The 27,896-nt window shown below is 54.5% G+C and overlaps 1 protein-coding gene across 1 annotated transcript in view; it reads left to right on the top strand.

Annotated features, from left to right (window-relative positions):
• The window catches only part of FAM83F (family with sequence similarity 83 member F), a 34,030-nt gene that overhangs the window by 885 nt on the left and 5,249 nt on the right, over nt 1–27,896 (top strand). Inside the window, exons 2-4 of the mRNA XM_005663777.3 lie at nt 19,657–19,824; nt 20,621–20,742; nt 21,928–22,622. Coding sequence (XP_005663834.2) covers nt 19,657–19,824; nt 20,621–20,742; nt 21,928–22,622 — 985 coding nt within the window. The remainder of the gene's footprint in view (nt 1–19,656; nt 19,825–20,620; nt 20,743–21,927; nt 22,623–27,896) is intronic.

Genomic DNA, 27,896 nt, shown 5'->3' with positions numbered 1-27,896 from the left:
AAATGCTGTCCAGGGGTTGACGGAACGTAACCGTGACCATTTTCTCTTTTGCTCCCCAGTCAACCGCAGGAAGCGTGGCCTGGCCTCCCCACCCCCAACCCAGCCATGCTGCTCTTAGAAGGCGCCCCCAGAGCCAAGGCTGCCCCCGCCCCATTCACACCAGGCTCTGGGTTGAATGAAGGTATTTTGAGCACCTACTATGTGCTTGACTGTGCTGGGCACTTTGACAAGGCAGGTCTCTGGACTCAGCAGATAAGGAAAAAGCTCCCACTTATCATGTCTTGTCTGCCTGGGGATTGAAAGGAGGAAACGTTTCCAATGGGGCTGGTTAGAATACTGGTGGGGCCAGTAATCTGTAGGCAAGGGGGAAGATTTACTCTGTGCCTTTGGTTAGGGGGTCCTGGGTGGGGCATCCAGATAAAATATAAAATGTGCCGTTAAATTGGAATTTCAGGTAATCGACAGAGTTGTTTTGTTTCTTTTTACTACTATGCAGTATGACTCAAATATTGCATGGGACTTATTGATGCTAAAGTTATTCACTGTTTATCTGAAATTCAAATGTATTGGGGACATCCTGTATTTGTATTTGCCAAATCTGGCTCCCCACACTAAGATTTGTTAAGAAGCATCAGTGGCCTCTCCTAGTTCAGAATATACAACAGGAGTGACTTGCGTTCATCCTTTTTTTTTTTTTTTTTTTTGGCTGTGGCATGCAGTGGCTTGATGTGGGATCTCAGTTCCCAGACCAGGGATTGAACCCAGACTGCAGCAGTGAAAGCACTGAGTCCTAACCACTGGGCCACCAGGGAGCTCCCAGGGTTCATCATTTCATCATTTTAGTTCAACTTAATGAATGTGCTTGGAGTCCTGTTACCCCTGGATGCTGAACGGGCCTATGGAGGAAAGATGAACGGGGAAAGGCCAGTGGTGGCTCCTCTTCCTGGAAGGCATGATGCAGGTAGCTGGCTAGACTGGCTGCCAGAAGGAAGGGTTACCTTTCACTCTTCTTGTTTCCACCCTCCCTCTCTAAGGAATTCCAACTCATCTGCCTGAGCTTTCTTTGTATATTGCATTCTGCAAAAGAGAAAGGCAAGTTTGAACAGAGGAGGAGAAAGGACATGTGTGACAATACTATGTGGCAGGCTGCAGCTGGGATCAGGGGTCAAGTCTCACTAAAAAGCCTTGATTTATTAATACCTAATATGTGCCGGCTGCTGTTCTGATTTATCTGCATTTTTTCTTCTTTTGCTTTTCACAACAACCGAGTAAAGATGGGCATTTTCCTTATTTGGGGATTCAGAGCAGTCATGTTACTTGCTGAGTCAGGATTCAAACACTAACGTTCTTCCTCTTAACCGCTTGACTGGGACTAGCCTGGTCATAACCTGGGGTGCAGGTTATGCACCAGTTACAAGAAGGGAGACGGGGCCCTGCCCACGGGAACTTCTAGTCCCAAGTGGGAAGTCAGGAGTCTCCTATGCAGTGGAGTGTTCTTAACCCTTTAAATGTTTAACAACAGATGGAGTTCCCCTCGTTCCCCCTAGCGGAAATGAATCCAACTAGGAACCATGAGGTTGTGGGTTTGATCCCCAGCCTTGCGCAGTGGGCTAAGGATCCGGCATTGCCATGGGCTGTGGGGTAGGTCAAAGACGCAGCTCATTGTAGGCCGGCAGCTACAGCTCCGATTCATCATCCCCTAGCCTGGGAACCTCCATATGCTGAGAGTGCGCCCTAGAAAAGAAAAAGACCCCCAAAATATTTAACAACAGAAACTTCAACAACTGTGAACCAATCCACCACATCCATAGTAAACTCGAGATTATTTCCTGAGTGCCTACTGAGGGAGGTAAATTGCAGAGTTGAAAGGGGAGAGACAAGGAAACGGGAATGGGCAGTTTCTCCTCAAGAGACTCAGCACAGGGAGATTTTTGCTTCAAAAAAATCAGCTTTGATTGGCACTCACATCCGAGCAGCACCTTCTTCCCAAAGATCTGGTGAAATAGGACAGAGAGGTTGCCTGTTTCACAGGTGAAGAAACTGAGGCCCAAAGAGGGAAAGGGGCTGGCCCAAAGGTCACGTGATTGGTTATGGCCAGACCCAGAGGCCTAGCCTCTGCTCTCAAGGCTACCCCTTCTGACCGCTGCCTGCACCGCCCCCGCCCCCGCTTGTCCACCTGGCAGGCCGCCCTCCGTGACTGGTACTGTGGAGCCTCCCCTGGCGCTTACCCCGAGGGAGGGAGTTTCCTTCATCTTCAGGGAGAGGCTGGCTGCTGCCAGGCTGGGAGCCTGGGTGGGACGGCCCGAGATGGTTTCCGGGCAGAGACGCCTGTGAAGGGGGCTCAGGGGGGAGGACCAAGTGCACACATCCGACTGCGGGCCGGACAGAGTTTCGTATTTTATCTCATTTATTCCTCAGCATAACGTTGTGAGGGGCTGTCATTTTTGTTCCCAAGTGACAAACAGGAAACGGGGGCTCAGGAGGGTCTGTGACTTGCCCACAGGTGCAGACCAGTGAGGGTGTTGAACCTGGGCCCCAGGAAGGCAGAAAGGAATCTCCCTAGGGGAACACGTTGAAATTTTGTGTGGGGGCTGGGAAGGAGGGGCAGAGGGTGGTGGCTGGTGGGGGAAGCAGCCCAGCGCGGCGGGGGCCGTGGGACCACGTGGAGTGGGAGGGGGCCTTGGAGTTCAGTTACCTGCGCTCTGGTGGGACGCACTCCTGGCTGTTCTGGAGAGCCAGCATGGAAACGCTTGGCCCTGTTTCCTTGTCGGGTGGGGGTTTTTCCTCCTGTCTTATCCCCCTTCGGTGATCTGCTTATTTTAGTGTCACTGAATGATGAGCTTGACATACTGCTAAAACTACGGCAGAAAGGGTGCCTTCAGGGACCCCACAATAAATCCATGCCCTGTCCCCTGCTGGCAGAGGACCAGGGTAGCTTGCTGCTGGGAAGGGGGTTGGGGGGGTGCAGTCTTAAAGCAAGACCATGTGTAGATTAGGAAAGGCCTGGTTCTTATTTACAAGGGCTGAGTGAGCGGACCGAAGGATTGCAGTGTGCAAGGACAGTGCACGTGGTCATTCCACAAATATTTTGAGGTTTACTGTGTGCTAAGCCCTTTAGTAGAAAACAGACATATAAAACACACCTCAGCTCTTAAGTAGCCTCATAGTCTACTAAGCCGTCATTTTAATGCAGAATGTTGGGTGCTCAATAGAGGCGTGGCTTGTGGGGGGAAGGGTCACTAACCCAGCGCCTGGACCAGGTTAGGGGAGGACCTTTGAGGCCAAGGGCCCGTCTGCAGGCCTGTCTGCAGGCGTGTTTGAATGCAGCCGCAGGATGAGCATGTACCAGGCATGCACCCATCTTTGCACCCGGGCTCCCTTCTGACGGGCAGCATCCATTTTTGAGGCTACTGGGAGGGTTTAGAGAGTATTGCTCGTGCTTCAGAACTTACCAGCCACCCACCTCAAAGTCTGACCCTTGGCCCCTGTACTCCTGGGCCCTACCCTCAAAAGGCACCAGCTGCCCAGCTCTTCATTGCTTACCACAGCTTCGGCACCCCCCCACCCCAACCGGCAGTGTTTCCTTTGAGCCTCAGTAACTGCCAGGCAGAGGATTATCTTCCTGGATATAAACCCAACCTGGGAGGGGAGGCCAGGAGTAGGTAGCATTGATTAACCGGGAGCTGCTCCTCTTCGTTCCTGTTGCAGCAGGAACAGGCCCTGCTGGTTGATGGCCCAGCCCTACCCCATTTTCATCTGTCAGTGGTTTGTCCCTTTTCTGGCTCAGAGGCCACCTCTTCCTTGGCACTCTATCAAGTTTTCAATCCAAAGGTGACATTTTGTCTTCAGACGTGGCTCCTTGTTTGTGCCACCTGTGTGCCTGGCACAGCCCGATTTAAGGGTGCCCATTTTCTCCTCGAGGACCAGCCACTTTGGAGGATCTGAGACCCTCCTCCACCTCACCTCCGTCTTCGTAGGACCCCAGCCATCGCAGGTGACCAATGATGCATTTCAGTGATTGGAAACTGTCTCCTGTTGGCCACCTGCCCCTCTCCATCCCTCTGGGGAAGCGTCTGGAGAATCCCCAGCTGAACTGCACCTACCAGGGGACTCTTTAATCCCCACTGTAACAAGCTGGCTGTCTGGCAGCCCAGAGAAGAATGCTCTAAATTGGGAGGGGGCGAGCAGAGGGCACTGGGGAAAAAGGCTCCAGAGCAGCCTAGCAGCCTTGGTTAGAACAACTCAGTACCCACGCCCAGGGGGTATGGCAAAGTCTCAGAGACTCTGCTCACTTCCCCAGGAGGCTTGGCTTTGCAGGTGGCAGCCTTTGCCACTGAGTTGAGCCCACTGACGTCCCCTTCACCTCAGTCAGCTCTTCCTTCATGCAGACACATCCAGCAAAGAGTACCCAGGCGTTGTGCTGGGCATGGGGATATGGACATGAAACAGATGCAATAAAAAGAAAGGGAGATGGGGTGGGCAGTAGGGGGGAGGGGACAAAAAACATTTTACATGTGTAATTTTTTTAATGTTACTGGTTTGTGAATTCTGAGCCTGATGATAATTCATTAGCTACCTCACCACCTTGTTTGAGAGCTGGTCCCAGTTCTTGCCTGGCTCCTAACACCCTTCCCTTCCATGTCAGAGGCTTGATCTAGAGCTTCGGAGCTGCCTTTTAAAAGCCTGATTTCACTCTGCAGAGCAAGACGGAGCCTGTCAGGGCAGCCCATGGCCTGAGGTCTGACACACGGTCCCCCTTGCCTAACCCGTCTCCCTCCATGAGTGACCATTCCTCATGGGCTTTATTTTCAAGATGCAGGGCAGTTCCAGAGTCCTTGTCCCCTTGAGGCTGGTGAATAATGACACAGCTGCAGTTCCAGGGACTAAGCACTTCACTGCCTTCTGAGATCTTGCCTTGGCCTGTCCCTGCATCCCTGCCAAGCCCCTGGAGCTGTGGCTGCTCCAGTCTGAGTCTCTCTTCTTTATGCTCAGTCCCTGATCCCAGGAGCTGGGATTTCTGAGCCATGGAGATCCAGCTTCATGTCAAGGACAGAGAAGGGACTCTGAGGTTTCTGTGCTGATCGGGCTACTTAAGAACTGTGTTCCTTTGGGTAAATCACTTCCTGCTCTGGGACTCCTGATCTGCATAATTGGAGGGAAACACCTAGATTTCTGGGCAGGTTTTGCAAAACAAGGAAGAAACCGTGTGAAAGCTAAGGATACTGAGAGAAAGCATTGTGCAGGTAGATGTCAGCTGTCCTGGAAAGGAGCTGCTGCTGTCCCTGTCCTCCCTGGGAACCAGGGGCAGAGGGGTGGCTGAACTGCCTCCAAGACGCAGGGCTGGGGGTTAGTCAGGACAGTCGGGGGCCAAGCAGGTGCGCAGGTGCTGCTTCCTGTTTCCTCCCTGGAGTGAGAGCAGCTGCCGACCGCCCTCCCTCCCCCACCTCACGTTTATCTGCTGACCTTGATTGACAGCGTTCGTCAGGGTGGCTCTGTCTGCAGGGCTAAGGCAACTGAGTCCTCAGCCAAGGATCTTCTCTAGGCTCTGCCATGGGCAGAGACAAGGCAGGAAGGCGTGGAGGCTCCCCAGTTCCTCATCCCCACCGCCCCAGTGTGTTCTCCCTGGACTGTCATCCAGAAGGGCCTGGCTGGCGGCACCGGGCCAGCTCAAAGAGCCGGAGGGCAGTCTGGAAAGATTCCTCAAGAACTCAGGCTGGCACGGGTGGGCAGTGGGGCATGGGGGGGACAGGCTGTGTTTCCATCTTTGGAGAAGAGGGAGGCGGAGGCTTGGTTCCTCTGAAACCTAACGCTCTAGGTCCTTGAAACTCCAGGGAGTTCAAAAGGAGACCGCAGGGCCTCAGTAAAGGGCCTCAGTAAACCAAACCTTCTCTTGGTTTCAGCCAAGTTTGCTGGGCAGTTGGCTCAGGAGGCCAGGCCACTGCCAGGGGAAGGAGTACACAGTTGGCAGCCCGGAGCCTGGGTGGCCTCATTCTTGCTCTGGCTCTTTCCTCCCCCGCCAGGTGACCTTTGGCAAATCATTTGACCTTGCTAGGCCTCCAACTCTGCATCTGTAAAATGGGGAGAGTTCCTGTCTTCCTGCTTCCTTTTGCGTGATTACTCTGAGACCCTAATGCAAGACTATGAGACAGCGCTTTGAAAAAGATGAGTAATAGATACAGAGAAAAGGGCTTTATGGTGGAATTCCCGCTGTAGCACAGTGGGTTAAAGGATCTGGCATTGCCGCAGCTATAGCTATGACTCGGATTCAATCCCTGGCCCAGAAACATCCGTGTGCCTTGGGCATGGCCATAAAATTTTTAAAAAGGGGGATTTGTGTGAAGAGAGGCTAACATTGCTGAAAGATCAGTGTCTTCAGCACCTAGCAAGGGAAATGGGGTTTCTCCCAGAGACTCAGGGAAAGCACGAGGCCATAGATCTCATAAGAGGCTAGCGGGGATTCCACCAGGTCTGAGTTCAAGGCTGTGTCCTTCTGCTCCAAAGGCAGGTTACTGTGGGGGATTGCCCCCGAGGCCACCTCTTTCCTCTAAAATTCCAGAAACAGGAGTTCCCGTCATGGTGCAGTGGAAGCAAATCCGACTAGGAACCATGAGGTTGCTGGTTCAATCCCTGGCCTCGATCAGTGGGTTAAGGATCCAGCGTTGCCATGAGCTGTGGGGTAGGTTGCAGATGCGGCTCGCTCAGATCCCGAGTTGCTGTGGCTGTGGTGTAGGCCAGCAGCTGTAGCTCCGATTGGACCCCTAGCCTGGGAACTTCCATATGCCGCAGGTGTGGCCCTAAAAAGCAAGTAAATAAATAAATAAATAAAATTCCAGAAACAGTATACTTGTTTCCAGTCAGGTTCTGGGGAGCTCGCAGACCAATTCTGGACACCAAGAGGTACAGGTCCTCTTTGGTCCAAGTGCAAGAGAAGAGTCTTTCCGCCTGGTGGCACTGGCACAGGTGTCACCAGGAAGCTGGGCCTGGGAAGCTTCAAAGGACCTATGTTATCCTCTTAATGGCCACTTTCTGGCCCCCTGGGCTCTGGGCTTCACTGCCAAGCTGAGACCTTGATGGGAGTCCCAGCCGGCCACCCCACCCTGTGAATCCGGGTCCCCTCCTCCAGGATGCTGCCTCCCTGCTTCTCCTTGGCTGGTGACCAGACCCCCCCTCCCTTTTCTCAGAGTGTGCAAGGTGTCCAGTCTGGGGGAAGGAGTGGAGCAGGACAGAGGACCAAGGAGCAGGGGCGGCTCCTGGCTGACCACCTGCCTCTGCTCCTGGCTCTGTTCTGAACACCCCCACGCAGGCTAAGTCACTCTAGTGGTCCCTGCCTCTCCCCTCCCCACACCTCCCACCCCAGATGCCAGGACCAGCCAGCCTTCGCTGGGGCTGCCGCCTCCCCCAGTTTTCTTTTCCCTTCTTGGAAATTCATGGAGACTCTGGACTTGCTAATGATCCCAGAATCTTAGTCCATGAAAAGAGCCTATGGCTTTTCTAATTAGCAGTCCCTCTGGCCGCAGTTTCTGGTAATCTGTAAACTCATCCCAGCACAGCGCACCATTGGGCCCTCAGTACTGGTGGGCATGTGGGAGACGCCAGATAAATGCTCCTTTTGCTCTGTTTTCTAGCAGTGAATCAGCAGAAGTTTGGGCTGCGGTGGGAACCAGGGGCTCTTCACCTTTCTGAGGGTCTTTGAGCACCCACTGTGCTTGTCCTTAATCCCCCTCCCTGGAGAGTTCCCAGACTGCCTGGAGAGTCCCCACAGTTGCTTGTTCATTCAACATGTTCCTCTGAGGACCTACTATGTGCTGGGTTCCAGAAATATGCAGATAACAAAATGTGAACCTTGACCTTAAGTCTCAATAGGGGAAATAAAAAAGGAAATAAACTGGAATTCCCACTGTGGTCCAACAGGATGGGCGGCATCTCTGGAGCACTGGGACACAGGTTTGATCCCCGGCCCAGGACAGCGGGTTAAAGGATCTGGCGTTGCCACAGCAGTGGCATAGGCTGCAACTGTTGCTGGAATCTGAGCCCCGGCCCAGGAATTCCATATGCTGCCAGGTGGCCAAAAAAGAAGGAAAAAAAAAAAAAGAAAAAGAAAGGAACGAAAAGAAATTGCAGTACAGGCGGTGGCTGGGTGGGGGCGGGGGGCACCACGGGGATGAGGGGTGGTAGATAGCTATTATTTGTTGAAAACTTAAATACCAGACTATGCTAGCCCCTTAAAAATATATTATTTCATTTAACTTTCACAACAATCTAGCAGCTTTCCATTTTACTGCTGGGAAGTAGTGGAGCTGGAGGGGAACTGAGCTTGTGCCTGATTCCCGCTGAGCTGCAGAGGCGCAGAGGCCCCCAGGGAATTGACAGCTGAAGCAGCCAGTATTGAAGGGAGGGCGGGCGTGTGCATGGCCGGAGGCCTGGGAGTGCAGACTCACCCTCTTCCCCACGCCCAGGCCCTCCTGACTGCCTTCCCCTCCACTTGCCCCTCTGGGGAAGGCCTCCCAGGTAGCATCATGTGACAGTGGCCACCGAGGTATCTTACTGCTTCCCAGAAAATCCGGGCAGACTGCCAGGTCCAGTTGTCTCACTCATGACGGGTCAATCAAGAAATACTTGGAAGGTGTTTCTCGAGGCCCCCCCTCCTTCTCCCCCATCCACTGAATGGTGCGCAGAGCTCCAGGCCCAGGAACCCAAACCAGCAGCTGATCCTAAAAATCATCTGTGTCTCTTCATTGGATTTTTTTTTTTTTAGCAGCTGATTTATCTTCCTAATTATGTTTAGCTTTAAGCTAATGTTAAAATGTTGCATTAGATAATTTTCACTAATTAACACCAACTTAGTACAGGGGCAGTCATCCCGGGAGCACGCCGTGGGGCAGGGAGAAGCTGGCCTAGGATCTTAAAAAGCAGTGCTCTCTCTGCCTCCTCCCTGGGGGAGCACGTATGGTTCTTCGCCGCTGAATTAGCTCCCCTCACTCACATGGGCGCCATCTGCTCTCCTCTGGAGAGCCAGCCCCAGTCTCCTTTGGAGCACCCCCTGCATCAGCCTAGTTGGAGTATGGGTGTTGAGAGCACCTCATAAAGTCAGATGGACAGGGAGTGAGCCCCAAGGGTGCAAAGTGGGGAGGCACCACCCGCAGGGTCGGGAACGGAGCTGGCACAGAGGCCCAGGAGCTGGGAGAAGAAGTGGCCTGGCTGGCGGGCCAGCTCCCGAGGCTGCCAGCACACAGAGGGAGGCCGGTGCTTGATGGTGTCTAATGAGTGAGCCGGAAGCAACGGGACATGGCCGCAGACAGCTGGGAGGCCTCAGCTGACACTGGCTGGTGGGCTGGGGGCAGCCTGGTCTCCAGGCAGAGAACAGGACCCCAGGGGTGGGCCAGGGCTCTGGTCCAGGCTGCTTCTCAGCCTCCGGAGGGAAGCCGCCCACTGCGGAGGTGCTCTGTTTAGACATTTACTGTGTGTCAGGTCCCACGCAGGACAGCATGACAGGCCTCTGTCCCCGCCACACACCGTGTGTTCAGACAGACGGGGCCTGAGCCAACACGCCTCCTGGCAAGGGCACACACTGCCCTGGGGCTGGGGACGGGGACGAGGACGAGAATGAACCTGGGACAGGCTGGGAAAGAGTGAAACAAAGACCTCGATAGAGAAGGGGTGTTCCCATCACCTCAGGGAGAAGGAGGTGACAGCGTGAGTTAAGGCACCAGGCTGGGGTGTGTTAGGAGAACAGAGGAACCTCGCCTGGTGTGTCCACTGTCAGGGGAGGGGGCGCTGGGCACACACGAAGGGTCAGCGAGGCTGAGGTCAGGCGAGTGTCTGGGCAGGGGAACAGCATGATTAGGGTTGGTTTTTTGGCTCCACCTGCCAAGTGAGGGACTGACCAGAACTGCCTAAACCCATCTCCCATGAAGCTGCTGCTGGGCACCCAGCACGTGCCAGGCGCTGTCGGGAGGAAGCACAGCACTGGGCCGTCATGGGCACACCCCATGCCAGCTGCTCTCCAGGCATCATTGCCTTTCTTGGCAGCCTCACAAGAACCATGATCAGCCTCACTTTATAGGCAGTGTTCCGGGGGGTCACGTCTCACCCCCGGGGACCCTGACTCCAAGGCTGTGCTCCCCCCACTGCAGTATGCGCTTGGACTGTGGGGATTCAGTGAAGGGAATCTGGAGTCCAGGGAGGCAGTCACACAGTGTCTGCCCCCCACCCCCCACATACCCCGGTGGCCACGCAGCCCTCCTCTCCTGGGCTCTGCTCTCTCTCGGACCCCAGGGAGCGTAGCCCCGGAGCTTAAGGGCAGGCTTTCTCCGTCACTGTGCACATCCTCCCCCAGCAGAGATCGAATGGGGTCTCTTGCGGCCTTGATGATGAAAAAAAGTCTGTGCGGGAGTTCCCGTCGTGGCGCAGTGGTTAACGAATCCGACTAGGAACCATGAGGTTGCGGGTTCGATCCCTGCCCTTGCTCAGTGGGTTAACGATCCGGCGTTGCCGTGAGCTGTGGTGTAGGTTGCAGACACGGCTCGGATCCCGCGTTGCTGTGGCTCTGGCGTAGGCCGGTGGCTACAGCTCCGATTCAACCCCTAGCCTGGGAACCTCCATATGCCTCGGGAGCGGCCCAAGAAATAGCAACAACAACAACAACAAAACAACAACAAAAAGGACAAAAGACAACAACAACAAAAAAAAGTCTGTGTGGTGACCCAGCGCACGGGGCGCCCTTCCCCGCCCCCCGCAGTGAGGTGTTTCCATCCTTCAGCAGCACCTCTCTGGGCTTGGTGGGTGGCGGCTGTGCTGGTCGGGTCCCCAGCCCAGTTTTCCGGCGGTGCTCAGACACTGGCGGTGCTCGGGAGCAGGGCCTTGTACAGACTTAGGTACATGTGTTCGGCTTCCTCCCTTAACTGAGCCGCCCGGTTGGTTCACGTCTCGACCTTCCTGGAAGTGCGGCACTGCTCAGGCTTCTGTCAGCACCCCCTGCCAGGCCCGCTGGGCCTGTGATCAAGCAACGGGAAACATCTCTGCCTCGATGTCTGCGGCCAGTGGCAGCTCTGCGCGACTGGCTCCCTGGGAGTATGGCACCCCCACTCTGGCCTGGCCTCTCCGTCCCTCTTGTCCCGCCTCTGAAGTGAAGCCCCTCTGTTCTGGATTCCATCCCTGAGGAGAGAAGAGGCCGCCGGCATCCACTGGCACTGTGTCCCCTGCGCCGCCAGCATTATCTCATTTAATGCGCAGAACAACCCCGCGAAGGGGTCACCTCCCTGTTTTAAACTGAGGAGACTGGGGCTTAGGTGAAATGACTCGCTTAGGGCCACTCGACTGCTGAGGTTTTCTGCTTCCAGATGGTGTATTCTCTTCCAAAGGGTGATCCGTCCACCACCTGCACTCGGCTCACCTGGGGAGGGGGGTTAAAATGCACTCCACTGCCTCGGATTCTCTGAGGACGGGGTCCTGGGATCTGCTCATTCAATGGGCACACCCCACCCCACCCCCGCCACAGCGTTCTTCCTGTGCTCCGGGTGGACAACCACTGCCCTGCAGACCTTGATTGCTCTCTGGGGAGGTGAGAGACCGTGACTCGGTGGGTGGGGGTGTCTGAGCCGGATGCTGGCTGGCCCACCCAGCACTGCCCTCCATGGGGAAAGGGAGGACTGCTCTCTGTCCCAGACAAAGGCGACTCCCCTGGGAGGCAGCAGGGCCAGCTGCTGCCCTTCCTACCCCAAGGGACCTCAGAGCTGTAGGTGTGGTACTTGGCCCTGTTCACCTCGTAGCCAGTGAGTTTAATGGCCCCTCATAACCGCACAGCTTTTCCATGGGGTTTCATGGGCATGATCTCATGTGAACCTCCAGACAGCCCTGGGGGCAGGCAGGGCAAGCCTGGGGGGTAGAAGTCCGGCCCCAGACTCGCATGGGTAATTAGCGGCAAAGTGGGGACTAAAAGTGCCCTCCCTCTGTCCCCAGGAAAAGTGACTGTCACCAGCATACCCCTGCGAGGAACATGCTTGGCCTGTGGCTCTTGCTGTTTCCCACCATGGGGCTGAGTGGCACAGAGGTGCATCTTGTCGGCGGCCGAGCTATACCCAGCCAGGGCCTGGGCTCCACGTCAGCAGAGCTGGGGAAAGCAGTGAGGGAGAGGGTGTGGTATTTATTGTGCAACTCTGTGGATGCATCCTGGCTTTGTGTGATCAGAGGTGATCTCAGGTCCTAGCCAGAGTAGAAGTCCCCAGAACCTGCTGTGACCACATCACCTGGGTGGGGGACAAGCTATGGGCTTGAGTCAGAAGTCCCACCTCTGCCAAGACCCAGCTGGGAAACGTGGCCTCAGGACTGGGCTCTAGCTGTTACATTTTCTCCCAGCTCTGAAGGTCTGCATATCTGGAATGTCCTTCAGTGCATGGACCAAGTACAGAGACTGCAGCCTGTGCCCTGCACTTGAGCCTGGCCCAGGGGCTTTGTGGGGCTGACTTGCAGTCTGTGCTCCACTGACTGGCTTGATTCCACCCCTTTGGCAATCTGCACGAAGGTGCTGTCTGTGCGTGTTGGTGGCAGCTTCCTGGCCTGGTGTCCCTGGAGTGGTCTTCTACCCCTTGGTTAAGTACTGTCCTCACTCGTGAGCTGGCCTCTCCTTTAAGACCTCGGGAGGGTGGAGCAGAGGTAGAGAGACCAGACCTGCTGCTCGGGCAGCAGTCTCAAAAGGCACTCACTTCTTTTCCCTTTGCTATGCCCTTGAGGAGAAACTTCAGCTCTGCCTTCCAGCAAGACAATCCAACAGGAATCCTGCTCAGCGTTCTTTTTTTTCCTCCACCACAGTGTCTAGTCATTAACGAAATAAAAGAGACAACTACAAAGCTAGGTCCACACCCCACAAATAAGACATGAAACAACCTCCATTCAATTCACAAACATGGAGAACAGACTTTGTGTTGAGATGTCCCCTAAGGGTGGAGATTCTGAGAGAAATTCGATGGTTCCTGCCATCCAGGAGCCCACAGCCAGTAAGGGACAAAGCCATTCAGCAGATGTTACAATAAAATGTCAAAATATTTGCCCAGAACACAAGGTGGGCAGGAAACAGAGTGTGAATGGCGCTGGGCGGGGAGAAGTTCAGCACATTCTTGGCTAAGTCCCGAAAGATGCGTAGACTTTCCTCGGCCACATGGGACAGATAGGAACCGAAGAACTTGAACTTGCCTGATGTGGCTAATGGTTCTCAAAGGGACGGGGGTGCAGTTTTGCCCCCAGGAGACATTTATTGATGTCTGTAGACATTTTTGATTGTCATCACTCAGGATGATGCTACTGGCATGCTACTAAACAGGACAGACCCCCCCGCCACACACACACACAAAGAAATACTGTCCCTGGAGGGTCAGTAGTGCCATGGAAGAGGGTAACTACAGCTCATCCTGCACAGCAGAAAGCAAGGGGCAGCCATGAGATGGCCTGAGATGAAGCTGGAGAGGAGGAAAGGGGCCGTCACAAGGCCCGTCAACGCCGAGTTCGGGAGTTTGTCCGTGGGACCCACCCGTTCATCTGTCTGTTGTGTGGGTGGATCACTGCTGCAGAGAAAGGATCGGAATGGAGAAGGAGAGATGAGTTAGGAAGCTGATCCAGAAGTCCAGCAAGAAATGAAGGGGGTCTGGAATTCCCGTCGTGGCACAGTGGTTAACGAATCCAACTAGGAACCATGAGGTTGTGGGTTCGATCCCTGGCCTCGCTCAGTGGGTTAAGGATCCAGCGTTGCCGTAAACTATGGTGTAGGTCGCAGACGCAGCTTGGATCCCGAGTTGCTGTGGCTACAGCTCCAATTAGACCCCTAGCCTGGGAACCTCCATATGCTGCGGGAGCGGCCCTAGGAAAGGCGAAAAAAGAAAGAAATGGGGGGGGGGGCGGCCTGAGCAGTGCAGTGGGAACATCAAGGAGCCCACCCAGAGAAGACACACGGAGGAGGCAGGACCTGCTGGACTCGGGGGCCCATCCGATTTGGTCGCAGGGCGAAGGTAGCGGCCAGTGGACTCAGGCTCTGGCCTCGGTGACTGAGAGGAAGTTGACTCTGGAAGCCAGGCGGGGGAGCACAGCTCTGGGGTGCAGAGATCGGGCAGTGTGGGATCCAGTCTCCAGTCTGGGTCATCCAGACACACCGGGGGTGCCAGTCTGGGCTGTCAGAGCAGAATTGCGGTGGAGCTGAGCGCACAGCGGTGAAGGTGGAGTCCTTGATGTTAATTTTGTTAATCTAATGGTAATTAAGGAGTCCAGGGAGAGAATCGGAAAAGCTGGCAGTTTAATTAAAGGTAAATGACAGATGGAGAGGAATTCTGAGGCTCCCTAAGCCACCCCTCCACCCCTCGCCCCTGAGGCCGGACATCAAAGGAGGGGACGGTGAGCCACCCAAACACCCCCGTGCGAAGTGTTATCAGAGCCTCTTTGCCAGCGCCTGCGACAGCTTCTGAACACTCCTGCCACCACGAATTAACCTCTCTCCCCAGGTGCAGCCCTTCAGTGAATAACCAGGTAGAGGATGCTGGGAGCCCGCGGGGGGAAGGGATGGCTTTTCTCTCCTGACGGAGTCCGGCTCCCGGGCTCTGGGCCTGTGACGTCCCTCTTTGAAACCCGATTTTCCATTTATACCGGAAGCCTTGAAGTTAGCTTTGGCTTGGGGGATCATGTGGCACATTAAACACCGGAGAGGAGAGGGTGGGGAGCTGCTTTTCCCGAGCCTAACGCTGTGGATCCAAATGTCAAGGCGGGCCTCAGAGACCAAAGCCGACGGTAATTATCACCTCTCCTGCACAACGAGATTGCAGGAGGCGGCGAGCAATTGATTTTTTTCTCCTACTACAGATATTTCACTGCTTAATTGGTAACGACACAGATGGCTGGATCTCACCAGGGCGCCACAGACCAAGCCTCCCAAAAGCCAGGCCCTGGGGAGGTGGCTCTCCCTCTAGTTGCGATGCTCTCACAGCACATCCTCCTTGGGGATAGGGGGAAGGGTGAGCTGGCTCCCTGCTCTTTCTTTTTCTTTTTCTTTTGTGTCTTTTTTTAGGGCTGCACTTGTAGCATATGGAGATTCCCAGGCTAGGGGTTGAATCGGAGCTACATCTGCCGGCCTACACCACAGCCGTAGCAACGCGAGGTCTGAGCCACGTCCGTGACCTACACCGCAGCTCACGACACCGCCAGATCCTTAACCCATTGAGTGAGGCCAGGGATCAAACCCACAACCTCATGGTTCCGAGCTGGATTCGTTTCCACTGCACCCTGGCAGGAACTTCCCTGCTCTTTCAATTACAAAACAAAAGCAAGAGTGGATCCAGAAGCGCTCTCCTGAGCCAGTCAAGCTCCCAAGCAACATGTGGAGAGTCAGCTCTGAGCTGGACAATGTGGAGAGTCTGGAAATGAGCAAAACAGACTCTGGCCTCAGGCAGCTCTTGGGAGATAAGATATCAGGAACCCCGGATATGGTGGGAGCTCTGTTCTCCCAGATGAAGCCTGACGTGTCCTTTGAAAACCCGCCATGATCCAGCCCCATCCCAAGTACCTACCCCACATCTACCCTGAGCTGTTGCAGGCTGGTTATTTGTTTGTTTCTTTCTTTGTTCCGGACCTCAAGTGCAGAGCCGATTGTGCACCTCAGTTCATGGGCCACTGCCATCACCAACCCAGGGAAGGCCCCTCTTATTTGATTCTCTCCTTCCCGCGAATCCCCTTCTGCTGCCGTAGGCAGCCATCCTCATGTATTCAGTGTATATCCTTGGATGTGTCAGGATCCTTGAAAACCATGAAGAGTTATTCTATCAGTTTTGTGTATGTGTGTAGGTTCCTGTGTGTTTCTGGTCTTTCTATTCTGTTCCATGGTCTTTTTGTCAGTTCCTTCCCACTTCAGGACACAGTTCTTATTACTTTGGCTCAATGATACATCTGTCTAGTAGGACAAGTGTCCCTCTTTAGCTTTTCTTTTTCAAAATTAACTTAGCTATGGTGGATCTTCATGCTCCCTCAGATCTTAGAAATATTCGAACTCCTCAAAAATTTTTACTGAATATTCATTGGAATTGCATTCAATTTTATTAATATGAGGAGAACTGGATTTTTTTTTTTTTTTTTTTTTTACCCTGTGGTATATGGAGGTTCCCAGGCTAGGGATCAAATAGGAGCTGTAGCTGCCGGCCTATGCCACAGCCACAGATCCGAGCTGCGTCTGTGACCTACACAAAAGCCCATGGCAACACCGGATCCTTAACCCACTGAGCAATGTCAGGGATCGAACCTACATCCTCATGGTTCCTAGTCAGATTTGTTTCCACTGTTCCATGGTGGGAACTCCAGAACTGGATTTTTAAGGCATTAAATCATATTATCCATGAAAACATTTTATCTTTTCATTTATGCAAAATTTTAAACTGTCCTTTAATAGAGTTTTCTAAATTTCTCCATAAGGTATTAGTTCCTAAATACTACATGCTTAAATTGCAATTATTTATTTAGTTAGTTATTTTGCCTTTCAGGGCTGCACCTGTGGCATGTGGAAGTTCCTAGGCTAGGGGGTTAAATCAGAGCTATAGCTGCCAGCCTACTCCACAGCCACAGCAACATGGGATCCAAGCCACGTCTTCACCCTACACCACAGCTCATGGCAACTCTGGATCCCCGACCCACTGAGTGAGGCCAGGGATTGAACCTGCATCCTCATGGATACTAGTTGGATTCTTTTCCACTGTGCCACAATGGGAACTCCCTTACATTGCAATTTCCCTTTAAAAAAAAAAAAAGAGTGATTATTACTGTAGTTGAAGAACATTATAGGTTTCTGTAATTTTTTTTTCTTTTATCTGGGAATCTTGCTGAATTCTCCTATTAATTCTTTTTTGTTTATTTGTTTTTTGTCTTTTTAGGGCCGCACCGGTGGCACGTGGAGGTTCCCAGGCTAGGGGTCCAATTGGAGCTGTAGCCACTGGCCTATGCCACAGCCACAGCAACACCAGATCCAAGCCACATCTGTAACCTACACCACAACTTTTGGCAATGCCAGATCCTTTAACCCACTGAGCAAGGCCAGGGATTGAACCCAAGTCCTCATGGATGCTAGTCAGGTTCATTAACCACTGAGCTATGGTGGGAATTCCCTCTCCTATTAATTCTAATAGTTTTTCCTTTGCATTCTAATGAGTTTTTAATAAAAAATAATCACCTCTAAATACTGGTAGTTTTGTCTCTTCTAATCCTTCTTATTTCTTTTTCTTGTCATATTGCATTGGTCAGGACCTCCAGTACTTGTTAAACGTCAGTCGTGTTAAGTGAATATTCTTGACTTGCTCTAGACTTAAATAGGTCGCCACTAAAGTTTCTCTATTAAGTGTATTTTAGGAAGGTTTTTAGTAGATAACCTTTATCACATTAAGGAAAGTCCCTTCTATTCCTAGTTTTTTTGAGAATTTTAATCACATATAGGGATATCTAGTATTACAATACTTTTTTAAAAACTTAAGATAATATCTGATTTCCCTTCTTTGACCCTATAGATGTTATAAATTGATACATTTCTGCTCTTGGATTATCCTTACATTTTTTAGGATAAACCTTACTTGATTATGCTGTATTATATTTAATTCACTTTTTTAAACATTGAACTATAATTGACATGTTTAATTCATTTTAAGTGATTAATCCATGTCATTGTCAGTTTCAAATTCCAGCAATGTGTAAATAGTCCTAATATTCTTTTTACCATTTTTGCTATTTCTTAAACAGTAAGAGTTTCATAAAAAGTAAATTTTTTTAAAAAGTCTGTAGTTTTTTCTCTTTTTTCACTCAGTGTTTTATTTGCATCTCTGTATTTCAGTCATGCTTGTCCTCAGTGCCTTTGCTTGTGCTGTGTTCTTTACCTAAAATATTCTCCTCCTAGGGCCCCACTAGCCCATGTGACACCTGTGTACAGATTAGAAAATGGTGTCTCTTTCTCAGGCAGGCACAGCTCCCAGTTACCTGCCTCAGCCAGTGCCCATGTGCAGTGCACAGCCTGCACACCCATGCATGGCAAACCCTGCCCACGTCCCTGCCTGCTTTTACTCTCTGCTCATTTTTCATGGAAACCTTTCTTGTTCTCTCCGGCCTGAAAGTAATCTCTCAATCTCCCTCCTCTCTAAGTCCCTCCTTCTCTTCCTCCCACCCCCCCCCCCACTTTGAACTCACATAACATGTCATTTGTGCATCTCTAAAGGCATTGATCTCGTGTTACCTTATGTCTTACATATTTTGTGCAAATGTATTATGTTCCCACGAGATTAACCCCTCAAAGTTAGAGACTCTAATTTATTTCTCTTTAGAGCCTCCCTTTGCATGTGGGGCTCAGTAAATGTTACTTGTATGAATGATTGAGTATTAAACGTAGGAGCTAAGAAGAGCCTGAAGTGATATTGTGTAAACGGCGGTGAGGGTGGTCTTTAGAGGTGGAGATAATGGTAGAGCACGTGTGAAGGGGATGGTGATGATGATGGGGTGATGGTAATGGAGGGTGCTCTTATTGAGCTAACATGCGCCAGGCACTGCGCTGAGTGCTTTCATGGCTTATCTCCCTAAGCCTTCCCAATAACCCTTTGAGATAGGCGCTACTGTTAGCTCCATTTTGGTGCCAAGGAAACTGGGGCACTGATGAGCCAGCAGTGGAGTTGGTGTACCAGGCCTGGTCTGCCTGCCTTCAGAGTTCTGGCCTTTAGTCACAATGATAAGCAAACTCCTTCGACCTTCCAGTGGCACACATTTATTGAGGACTTAACTGCATGATCAGGCATTGCGTTTGATGCTCACAGATGTTATTTCTAATCCTGATGCCAAATGTATAAAGCACAGGGTATCCCCACTTTGCAGATGAGGAAACAGGCTCATCAAGGTCACATAAATAGTAAGTGGTTGTAATCCAATCTCTTGGACCCCAAAGCATGCCCTTTCCTCTACATCATGAGCGCAGTGCTCGGGGCCTATAAGAAAACCCTGTCACTGGAGCACAAGAAGGTTGGTGTAGGAAAATAGAGGATGCTAAGGTCAGAAAGTCCTCAGGCTGCAAAAGGCCTCACCTTCCAGCATGGATGACCAGGACTGGCTTTTGGAAGTCAAGAGTCCTAGACGGGACCTTGATTTGAGGATTGCCTGGACACCTGGAGGTCCACATGTGTGCTCAGGGAAGCATGGCGCTTTGCATAGCTGCAGGGAGATCAAAGCACCCAGATCTGCAGAGAACGTGGCATCTGCGCAGATCTGCAGCTTGTGGAAATGTGCAGCGCCTGCCTCTCAGTGACTGTAGCTTCTTGAGCCTGCCTTGTTTCCGTAGGGCACCAGGCCCAACTTTGCTCAGCCTCCTGGATCTCCCCTGATAGGAGCTACTCAAAAATCCCCAGGGCGGGGCGAGGATTCAACAAGGATGCAGTACAAGCAGGGTGGCCTGCTCCCTCTGCACCGTCTTCATTTCCCAGAGCAGAGGGCCCATCTCCTGGGCTCCAGTGTCCCCAGAGGTGGGTAGCGATGTGCAGAACCCAGGAGGGGTGCAGATGGCGTTTTTGATGCTTGGCTACCACCTACCCCAGCCTAGCTGGTCCTGTGGGCCGTGATGTGACTCTAGGTGGGGGGTCATCGTGTGCTTCACGAGTGCCCCTCCCCGTCCAGGTCATCGCTGTGGTCATGGACCTCTTCACCGATGGTGAGATCTTCCAAGACATCGTGGACGCTGCCTCGAAGCGCCGGGTCCCAGTGTACATCATCCTGGATGAGGCAGGTGTGAAGTATTTCCTGGAGATGTGTCAGGGCCTGGAGCTCGCAGACTTCCGTATTCGGGTAAGTCGTACCCCTGGAACAGGAGGCGGGTCAGAAGTGGGAGGGAGGGGAGTTCCTTTTGTGGCTCCGTGGTAACAAACCCAGCTAGCATCCATGAGGATGCAGGTTGGATCCCTGGTCTCACTCAGTGGGTTAAAGCATCTGTCATTGCCGTGGGCTGTGGTGTAGGTCACAGATGTGGCTCGGATCCCACATTGGCTGTGGCTGTGGCTGTGGCTGTGGCGTAGGCCAGCAGCTGCAGGTCTGGTTGGACCCCTAGCCTGAGAACTTCCATATGCTGCAGGCATGGCCCTGAGAAGCAAAAAAAGAAAAGAAATGAGGAAGGGAGGGCTGCCTCTGCCCCTTCCTCTGCCGCCTCTGCAGTTCAGGGGCCCAAGTGAACGCATTCCTAACCCCTTTCCGTCTGTCTAAAACCTTGCCTCGTGAACCGATAACCCTAAATTACATGCCCAGCCTGCATTTTATCCCAAGGCTGCTGAGGCTAAGGAGCCAGGTCTGGCCCGATCCTGGGGGCTCAGCCCACAGGGTCTCTGTCAAGGTTAAAAGTAGGGCTGTGTTTCTCTTCTGAGGACCTTTGGGAGCAGACAGGATCCACCCCGGGCCCGTCCCTGCCCAGAGCAAGATTGGCTGACTTCCTCAGGCAGTAGGAAGCAGAGTCAAGTGCACACGGGAGCCAGCAGGCCGAGGCCCGTGGACGGGAGGGCTCGTCGTTCTCTGCCCAAGCGGAGACTTCCTCCGCTCAGCACCTCCAGGGCCGCCGACCTGAGTGACAGTGACCTTCTCCTCTTCTCAACAGAACATCCGTGTGCGCTCTGTGACAGGTGTTGGCTTCTACATGCCCATGGGGAGGATCAAGGGGACCCTGTCATCCAAGTTCCTAATGGTAGATGGTGACAAAGTAGCCACCGGATCCTACAGGTGAGTTGGACCAGGTCGTGGGAGGGCCCGGGTTCACGTTCACGGTCGGAAATGTTCATGCTCACTCGGATCCTGGACTAGCCGCCTCCACAGTCAGGACTTTCAGAGCCGCTGTCCATTCTGATGGCCAAGAAGAGCCTCCTGGCCTGTGCCTTCCCTCAAACGTTCTGGCTAGTGGGTTATTGGAGAAAGAGGATCAACTCTTGCCCATCAAAGCGCTGCCTGCCTCTCATGGTTGGCAGCGGCTGGTTACGTTTTGAGGCTGGTTGTCAAGTGGGACGAGCAGGAAGCAGAACGGACCAGATCCGGGAAGGAAGTGTGAGGGCGTGTGCGGTGGGACTGCCTCCCACTCTGCTCAGAAAGAAATGGCCGGGAACACGGGAGTGTGTGTCTGGGCCGCTCTGCCCCCGGGTAAATTAAAGCCTTGGTGAGGAAGAGACCCAGGCACATGAAACAATCAATGGCCTAAGGGCTCTGGCGGGGTTAGAGCGTCGGGTTTCGCAGACACTAATTGCTCTAGAACATCAGTGGAAGAACTGAGAAGGAATGGAACGCTAACAGTAGCGCGGCTGCAGGTCCCACTTACTCAGTGTACGCTTGTGCCAGGTGCTGACTGAGCGAAATGCGTTGCATACGTTGTTTGACTCGAGCCTCACAACTCTGACTTACGAGCCCACCTGACCAGGCACCCAGGGCAGAACCAGGTTTGAATCCAGGCCTGGCTGCTCTGGCCCTGCTCTGACTGCACCCACTGCCTGCTGTCTGCATTTGAGGCCAAGACCTGGACAAAGGGAGGGTCAGGGTCTGTGGAGGGTGGTCGCCCCAGGACGAGGGCAGCAAAGCGTCTGGCCTCGGTGGTGGACTGAGCCCGGTGAGGAGATGGGTGTACCAAGGGGCTGCTGGCAGCTGGAGGCTGCAGGCCTGTGCACATGTATGTTTTTTGCTGTGTGTTTTTTTTTACTGTCACACTTACGGCAAATGGAAATTCCCTGGCTAGCTGCCAAATCAGAGCTATAGCTGAGGCCTGTGCCACAGCCATGGCCACACCAGATCCTTTATCCACTGAGCGAGGCCAGGGATCGAACTCGCATCCTCACAGACACTATGTCAGGTTCTTAACCCACTGAGCCACAGCGGGAACTTCCCAGGCACACGTATCTTGCTTTTCTGTCCCCACCTTCCCAGCTTCACCTGGAGTTCCTCCCACGTGAATAGGAACCTCCTGCTTCTCCTGACGGGGCAGAACGTGGAGCCCTTTGATGTGGAGTTCCGGGAGCTGTACGCCATCTCCGAGGAGGTGAACTTGTACCAGAAGCTGGGCCTGGCGGGAGGCGCCGGCAGGCTCGGCCTCAACTACTCCTCCACCGTGGCTCGCAAGCTCATCAACCCCAAGTACGCCCTGGTGGCAGCCAGCCGCCAGCCCCCGGGAGAAATGATGCGCTCGGCTGCCCGGCAGCAGCGAGAGGTCTGCAGCCACCCAGAGGGGCAAGAGGAGGGCGGCAGGGGCAGCGAGTCAGCCCGGCGCCTGGAGAACTTCCTGCACGACCTGGTCACACTGCAGCAGGTGCTGCCCCCCGTGGAACCCGTGCCCTCGGGAGAGCTGACGAGGAAGGACAGCAGGGGGGTCTGCCACCTGCGCGCGGGCCCAAAGCCCAAAGCCCCAGAGGCACTCGCCCGACATGGCAAGGGAGAAGCTGCCAACGGGGAGGCCACCCCGGCCAAGGAGGGCAGGCGCTTCAGCAGCAGGTTCTTCAGCCGACGGTCCAAGAAGACCGCAGCCCCCAACGGCACGGCCAGCGCCCTGCCCGCCGAGACCTTTGCCGAGGTGGATTTTCAGGTGGGGAAGAGGCCCAACGAGGGCTCCAGTGCGGATGTCTCAGGTGAGCCCCTCCCACCAGGCCCGGGCCCCCCAGGCCTCTGGCCCTGGCCGGGCATGTTGCTATATCTCAGAAAGGCAGCTTGCTGGCGGAGAGAGAGCAGGAGCTCTGGGCCAGATCGTCCTCCCTGCCCCTCTGCTCTGGCCTTTGACTGCTGGTGGCCTGGGACCAGCCCTGCAGGTCAGAGTTTCAGTTTCCTCTTCTCCAAAAGGGGAGAATGATGCCTGCTGTGTCCCGCTGTTCTGGGGGATATAACACGCTCAGAGCAGGGCTGGACGCAGAGGAGCCCGAAAGCTCTTGTCCCCACTAGAGGCTGGGCAAGGTTCTCCTTTGCAAATGAGGAAGCAGGGGCTCAGCGCAGGGGAGGGGCAGGCTCCGCCCCGCCTCTGAATCTGGGGTCATTCTAGCAAAGCCTGTTCCTTGCCAGATTAGTTGTCCTTGGGATTTGACCGGGTCACACACACCCTGCCAATGTCCTGACCCACTTTCCCCGTTTCTGTCGTGAATAGTTGAGGGGGCTCCCCGTGTTTATTTGCTAAGTGGTGGTTGCCACACCGCCTACTTCTGCGAAAGAGTTCCTGGTGGTGGTACAATCCCTGCTGTCTCTCTGGGATCCCCTAGAGGTCCTGCCTTTGTCTCTTTCTCTGGAACAGTCTCCAGAGTAGGCCTTTCTGGCTGGTGGTGACAGCCAGGGCCGTTGCTGGGACTTTTCTCAAGTCAGCATCTCTGAACTGAACCAGTTTCCAGGTTGGGATTTCTTCCTCCAGGGCTGGGGGGCTTTGCAGCAGTGCGTCTGGGCTCCCTGGCTGACCAGCAGTGATGGCGGGGCCTTGCCTTGGGCAGCCTGAGTGCTTCCAGGCCTTCTGTGTCCCCTAAAGCCCCAGCTCTGATCTGACGTGGCAGGAGTGCAAGGATCACAATTGTCTCTCCTCCACTGATTCCCCAGCCCTGCCATAGCACTTAGACTGAGTCTCTGAAAGTTAGGACAGGCCTGGATGCAGCAGGAGTGCCAGTGCTATAGCTGCTTTGGCCAGGAAGCATTTATTGAGCGCCACTGTGTGCAGGTCCTTTACGGCACGCTCTCTCTCTTCCTTAGCCCTCACATCACCCGTGGAGGTGGCAGATGGAATCTCAGAGAGGCGAATTAATAAAGTGGTCCCAGGACACAGTAAATGGTAGTGTCCTGTCAGGGAGGGAGGGTAGCCAGCCCACCCCATTTCCCCACCCGCACCGCCCCCCCCGGGCTCCCTGGCTCCCCCAACACCAGATGCTGCTGCAGCGCTGCACCTCTTGTTTGGAGGAAGGGTTGCCATGGTGAACACCTGGCAGGGAAGGGGGGGAGGGGTGAGCCCAACCACAAAAGGGGCTGCTGCCCAGGTCCTGACGGGAGGTGAAGTGGAAGCGTTCTCGTCCTCCCCCCCCACCTTGAGGTGCTGTTTCCATAGAAACAAAAAGGCATTGTTTTATCCCTTCCTGCTTCCTTTGGTGAGTCTCAGCATCAGGTTCCCCTGCTTGGGTGACTTGGATGGTCACTGACGCTGCTGCTGCCCTCTGAGTGTTCGCACAGGGTGCCCAGGAGCCAGTCAAGCAGAGAGGGGCCGTGCCCTGTGCAGGCGTCTCTCCTGAGTGCCTGGCGCCCAGAGGGAGACCGAAACGGAGAGAAAGGCGAGCACCAGAGTGTGGCGGCAGCCAGCACATAGAGGGACGCCCCGCGAGATCGCCCTGTTCCTTCTCCATCCTTTAGGAGAAACACAGTGGCCTCAGGCCGCACAGCCTCTGTGCATCTGGATGGGCCTCCCACACCCAAGGGCCCGCAATTCAAGGCCCTAACGAGACCTTTCCTCTCCCTGCCACGTTCTTCGCTCAAAGGCAGGGCAAGAAGCAGAAGCCTCTTCCCCAAAGGCCCTCTGTGTGGCCTCCAGCCTCCCAAATGTCTGACTGCAGCTTAGTGCCTCCTCTCGGGCAGCAGGAGCTCATCAGTAGGATTCCATGCGCCAGAGGGTCAGGGTCCCGAGTGCACGGGGGTCCCCAAGGCTGGAACTAGCAATCCTAGTGCGCTTGGAACTGTCCCATGGCAGGAAGTCACTTTAGCCACCACCTTGGGGCCCCCACCCAGGGAGAGGATCCCCATCCTACAGTGAACATTCAGAGCATCGTCTGAACAGCCGTGGGATGGATCTCAGCTCCTGGTACCCCAGATACGTCTTTCTGTCTCCCCAGGGCTGTTTCCCAGTTGAGAAGAGGAGGGGTTGAGCCAGGGAGGGCTCCAGAGGTCCCTTAGAGCTTGAGCTCTGATTTTGACTTTGTCCTTGCTGTCTCTGCTGCCCTCTTGTCAAGCGAGAACCCGGGCCAATGACAGGGTAGGTGAAAGAGTGAAAAATAGAAAAGCCGAGAGCTGACAGCCTGTAAACTTGCTTGATAAGAAGTATATAGTTGTCAAACAGCACGTACATTTTTGCAAACACAAGTGTGGCCCTTGGGAGAACCTCCGGAAATCCTTTGCTTTAGGTCCGGCCATCCAGCCGCGGGCGGCCTGGTGGTTTGAAGGCCCACAGCCCCCTCTACTGGTGGAAGAGCCAAGCGCCCTTTCCTTCTGGTTTTTTCTTGCTCCTGTGCTTGGCGCCGTCAGCACCTTTCCTGAGCTGGCTACCCACACCCATCCTGGAGCTCAGGACTCTGGGGCAGTGATCCCAACCCCAGAGAAGAGCAGCCACGGCAGAGCCTTGTCAAAAGACAGTGAGGAGTCTCCTGCTGGACTGGGCTCAGGAATCTACATTTTAAACAAACACCCCAAGTGTTTTCAGAGCAGCATATTAGATGATGCTTGGACAAGGCTCCGCCCTGGAGGGGCCTGCCAGGTTGGGGGTGGAGGTTCCAGGTGATGTCCAGAAGCCCCTGCTGGTCCCCGAGGAAAACTCTCGGGATCCGGCCAATACGCTGGGGCCCCGTTAAGAGGAGGATGAAAGGCACAGGCCTTCCCTCAGTAGCAGTTGCTGGCCTGTGCTGGGCGGGCTCAGCGCTCAATCCTTTCACCCAGCGCTCACAGCCACCTTCCTGATGCCATCATTTTACAGATGAGACCTTAGCAGTAGAGAGAGGCTAGCCCCTGTGCGCACCGCCACCAGTGGGAAAAGGGCAGTGTGGTCTCCTGCCTCCCAGGGCTTTGCCCAAAGCGAGGTGGTCTCTGGAATGTTACGGTGGGGACACTAACTGTTAGGAAGGCCCAGAAGCCTGGAACATGCCCGACCCTCCCCCGCTGTCCCACCCACGGAGAGGAGGAGGGGGTCGTTTCCGCCCCAGAGTGCCTCTGGGTCACCACTTTCCAAGGGCCCCTGAGCCCATGCTTAGCTCCCAGTGTTTTCCAAGGTGACTGCAGCCACAGGTGCCTTTCCAGAACTCTCCCAGAATCCCCCAATTTCTGCGTGGATGGGCCACCCTGGCTGCAGGGCGGCTGCTGGGCTCCTGGCTCTGGGAGCTTCAGACTTGCCTGTGTCATCCCAGTAGTGGAGGTCTCAGGACTGTCCTGGAAATCTGGGTCCCTGTCTGGGACGGACAGCTGGGGAGGGGCTTCTGGGTTCAGAGCTTCACAAGGGACTCCTCCAGTTGCAGGGGGAGCCTCCGCAATAGCTGTCTTGTCCAGAGCAAGTTTCACAGTTCAGTGTCGCTCCTGAGGTCAGGCCCCCACTGCTGTGCTCGGGCTGCACTGACTCCACGAGCCTGAGCACCATCACCAGCCAAGATCTTGGTCACACAGCACAGATGAGGGGAGCTGAGTGAGCATCCGAGGGACTGATCCCGCTCGGCTCTAGAGAAGAGGCAGGCGGTCCTACTCAAAGTGGCAGATGTCAAAATCCCCTGCCCTGCTGGTGTCTCTTGGGCCCCCCCCCAGGGCTTCCATCACCCTCTGGGTGAGTGAGGGCGTGGATGTTACCCAATCAACATCCACTGATGCCCAGTCGTTGGTATTGGTATGAAACCTTAAGTGGCTTGTTGCCGCCTGATCATTCATTTCTTTCAACAAATATGCATCTGCACAGTGTCCGCTGTGCCAAGCACCACGCTGAGTTCCTGGGGCAGCGGGGAACAAAGTGAGCCAGCCCCTGCCCCTGTGGAGTGAATACCCTGCTGGGGGCGGGTGGGGGGGGGGTAATGACCCTTTCCTACAGAGGGATGGAGGGAAGGCCTCTGACAAAGGGGCATTTGAACAGAGACTTGAATGAGGGGAGGGAGAGAACCATGTGGACATCCAGGGGAAGAATCTTCTAGAAAAGGGGAGTGCGAGGTCCTGAAACCTGTAGGGAGGCGGAGCCCACTGTCCTTGTCATGGCCGTCCATACCAGTGTCCCCACACCTCCTTCCGCCCTGACCCAGATCAGCCAGGTCCTGACCCCCAGCGGGTCCTGAGGCTCCCGCCCTTCCGGCAGGCCCCCTCTCCTCCACTTCCCGCCCTACGTCCAGTCTCACCTCACTGGTTTGTTGCTCGACTCTCTCTTGTGAGCCTCTTTTGGGCCACCCGTGCCACACATACTTTGTCAAAAAAGACATCTGGGGCTGCTGTCATATTCTCCTCTGTTAACCTGAGCAGGTGTGACCAGCCTCAGCATCTGCTGCGGGCGCCCACATGGTGCTCCCAGGCAGGGTCCGAGGAGGAAGGGTGGAGTGCGAGGGCTCGGTCCTCAGCCCGGCCTCCCCCCAGAGCTGTGGAGGTGCATCCTGAGCAGGAAGCTCCTCTCCAGGCTCCCGTCCGGCCTCGTTGACGATGGGAGCGTGTGAAGCACGCCCTACCTCTCAGGAAGCGGCTCCCCAGGTCCGGCCGCCCCAGCCCCGGCCACGTTCCTCCCCAGCTTTAGGAGCCCAGACCGATTTCCTTACCTGCCTCTGGGAGGACTCAGCATCTGCTCGTAAGCCCAGGCAGTGAACAAGCTGCTGAGGAGAGGAAGCGGCACAGGGCCTGTCCTCTGGCAGCAAGGGGGCTGGCATGCCATCAGCAGAGCTGCACCAGGGGTGGCCTCAGCACGACCCAAGCTCCTGGGCCCTTAGAGCCCTGGAGGAGTGGGACACAGTCGCCACAGCCCCTCCCTCCTTCTCAAAGCTCCAGGAGGCTCTGGTCTCCATCAGCGCGTCCCTGCACAGGGGCGGTTAATGGTGCAGCCCGCCCAGGAAGGGCTCTTTGCAGGCCTGTTCAGCGCCTAACAGCCCAGGAGAGGAGGTGGGCGCCACCTTAATTAAATTCACAGCCAAGGTGATACAGGAAGGCAGTCTGAGATGACTCTGGAG

The sequence above is a fragment of the Sus scrofa genome, chromosome 5 (assembly GCF_054392235.1).
Source record: "Sus scrofa isolate SSC_HxYL_T2T_F1_AM1 chromosome 5, Sscrofa_HxYL_maternal_Yorkshire_Landrace_v2.0, whole genome shotgun sequence".
Taxonomy (NCBI): Eukaryota; Metazoa; Chordata; class Mammalia; order Artiodactyla; family Suidae; genus Sus; species Sus scrofa.
Note: the sequence above shows the minus strand (reverse complement) of the source record. Positions and strands in the feature narration are given on the sequence as shown.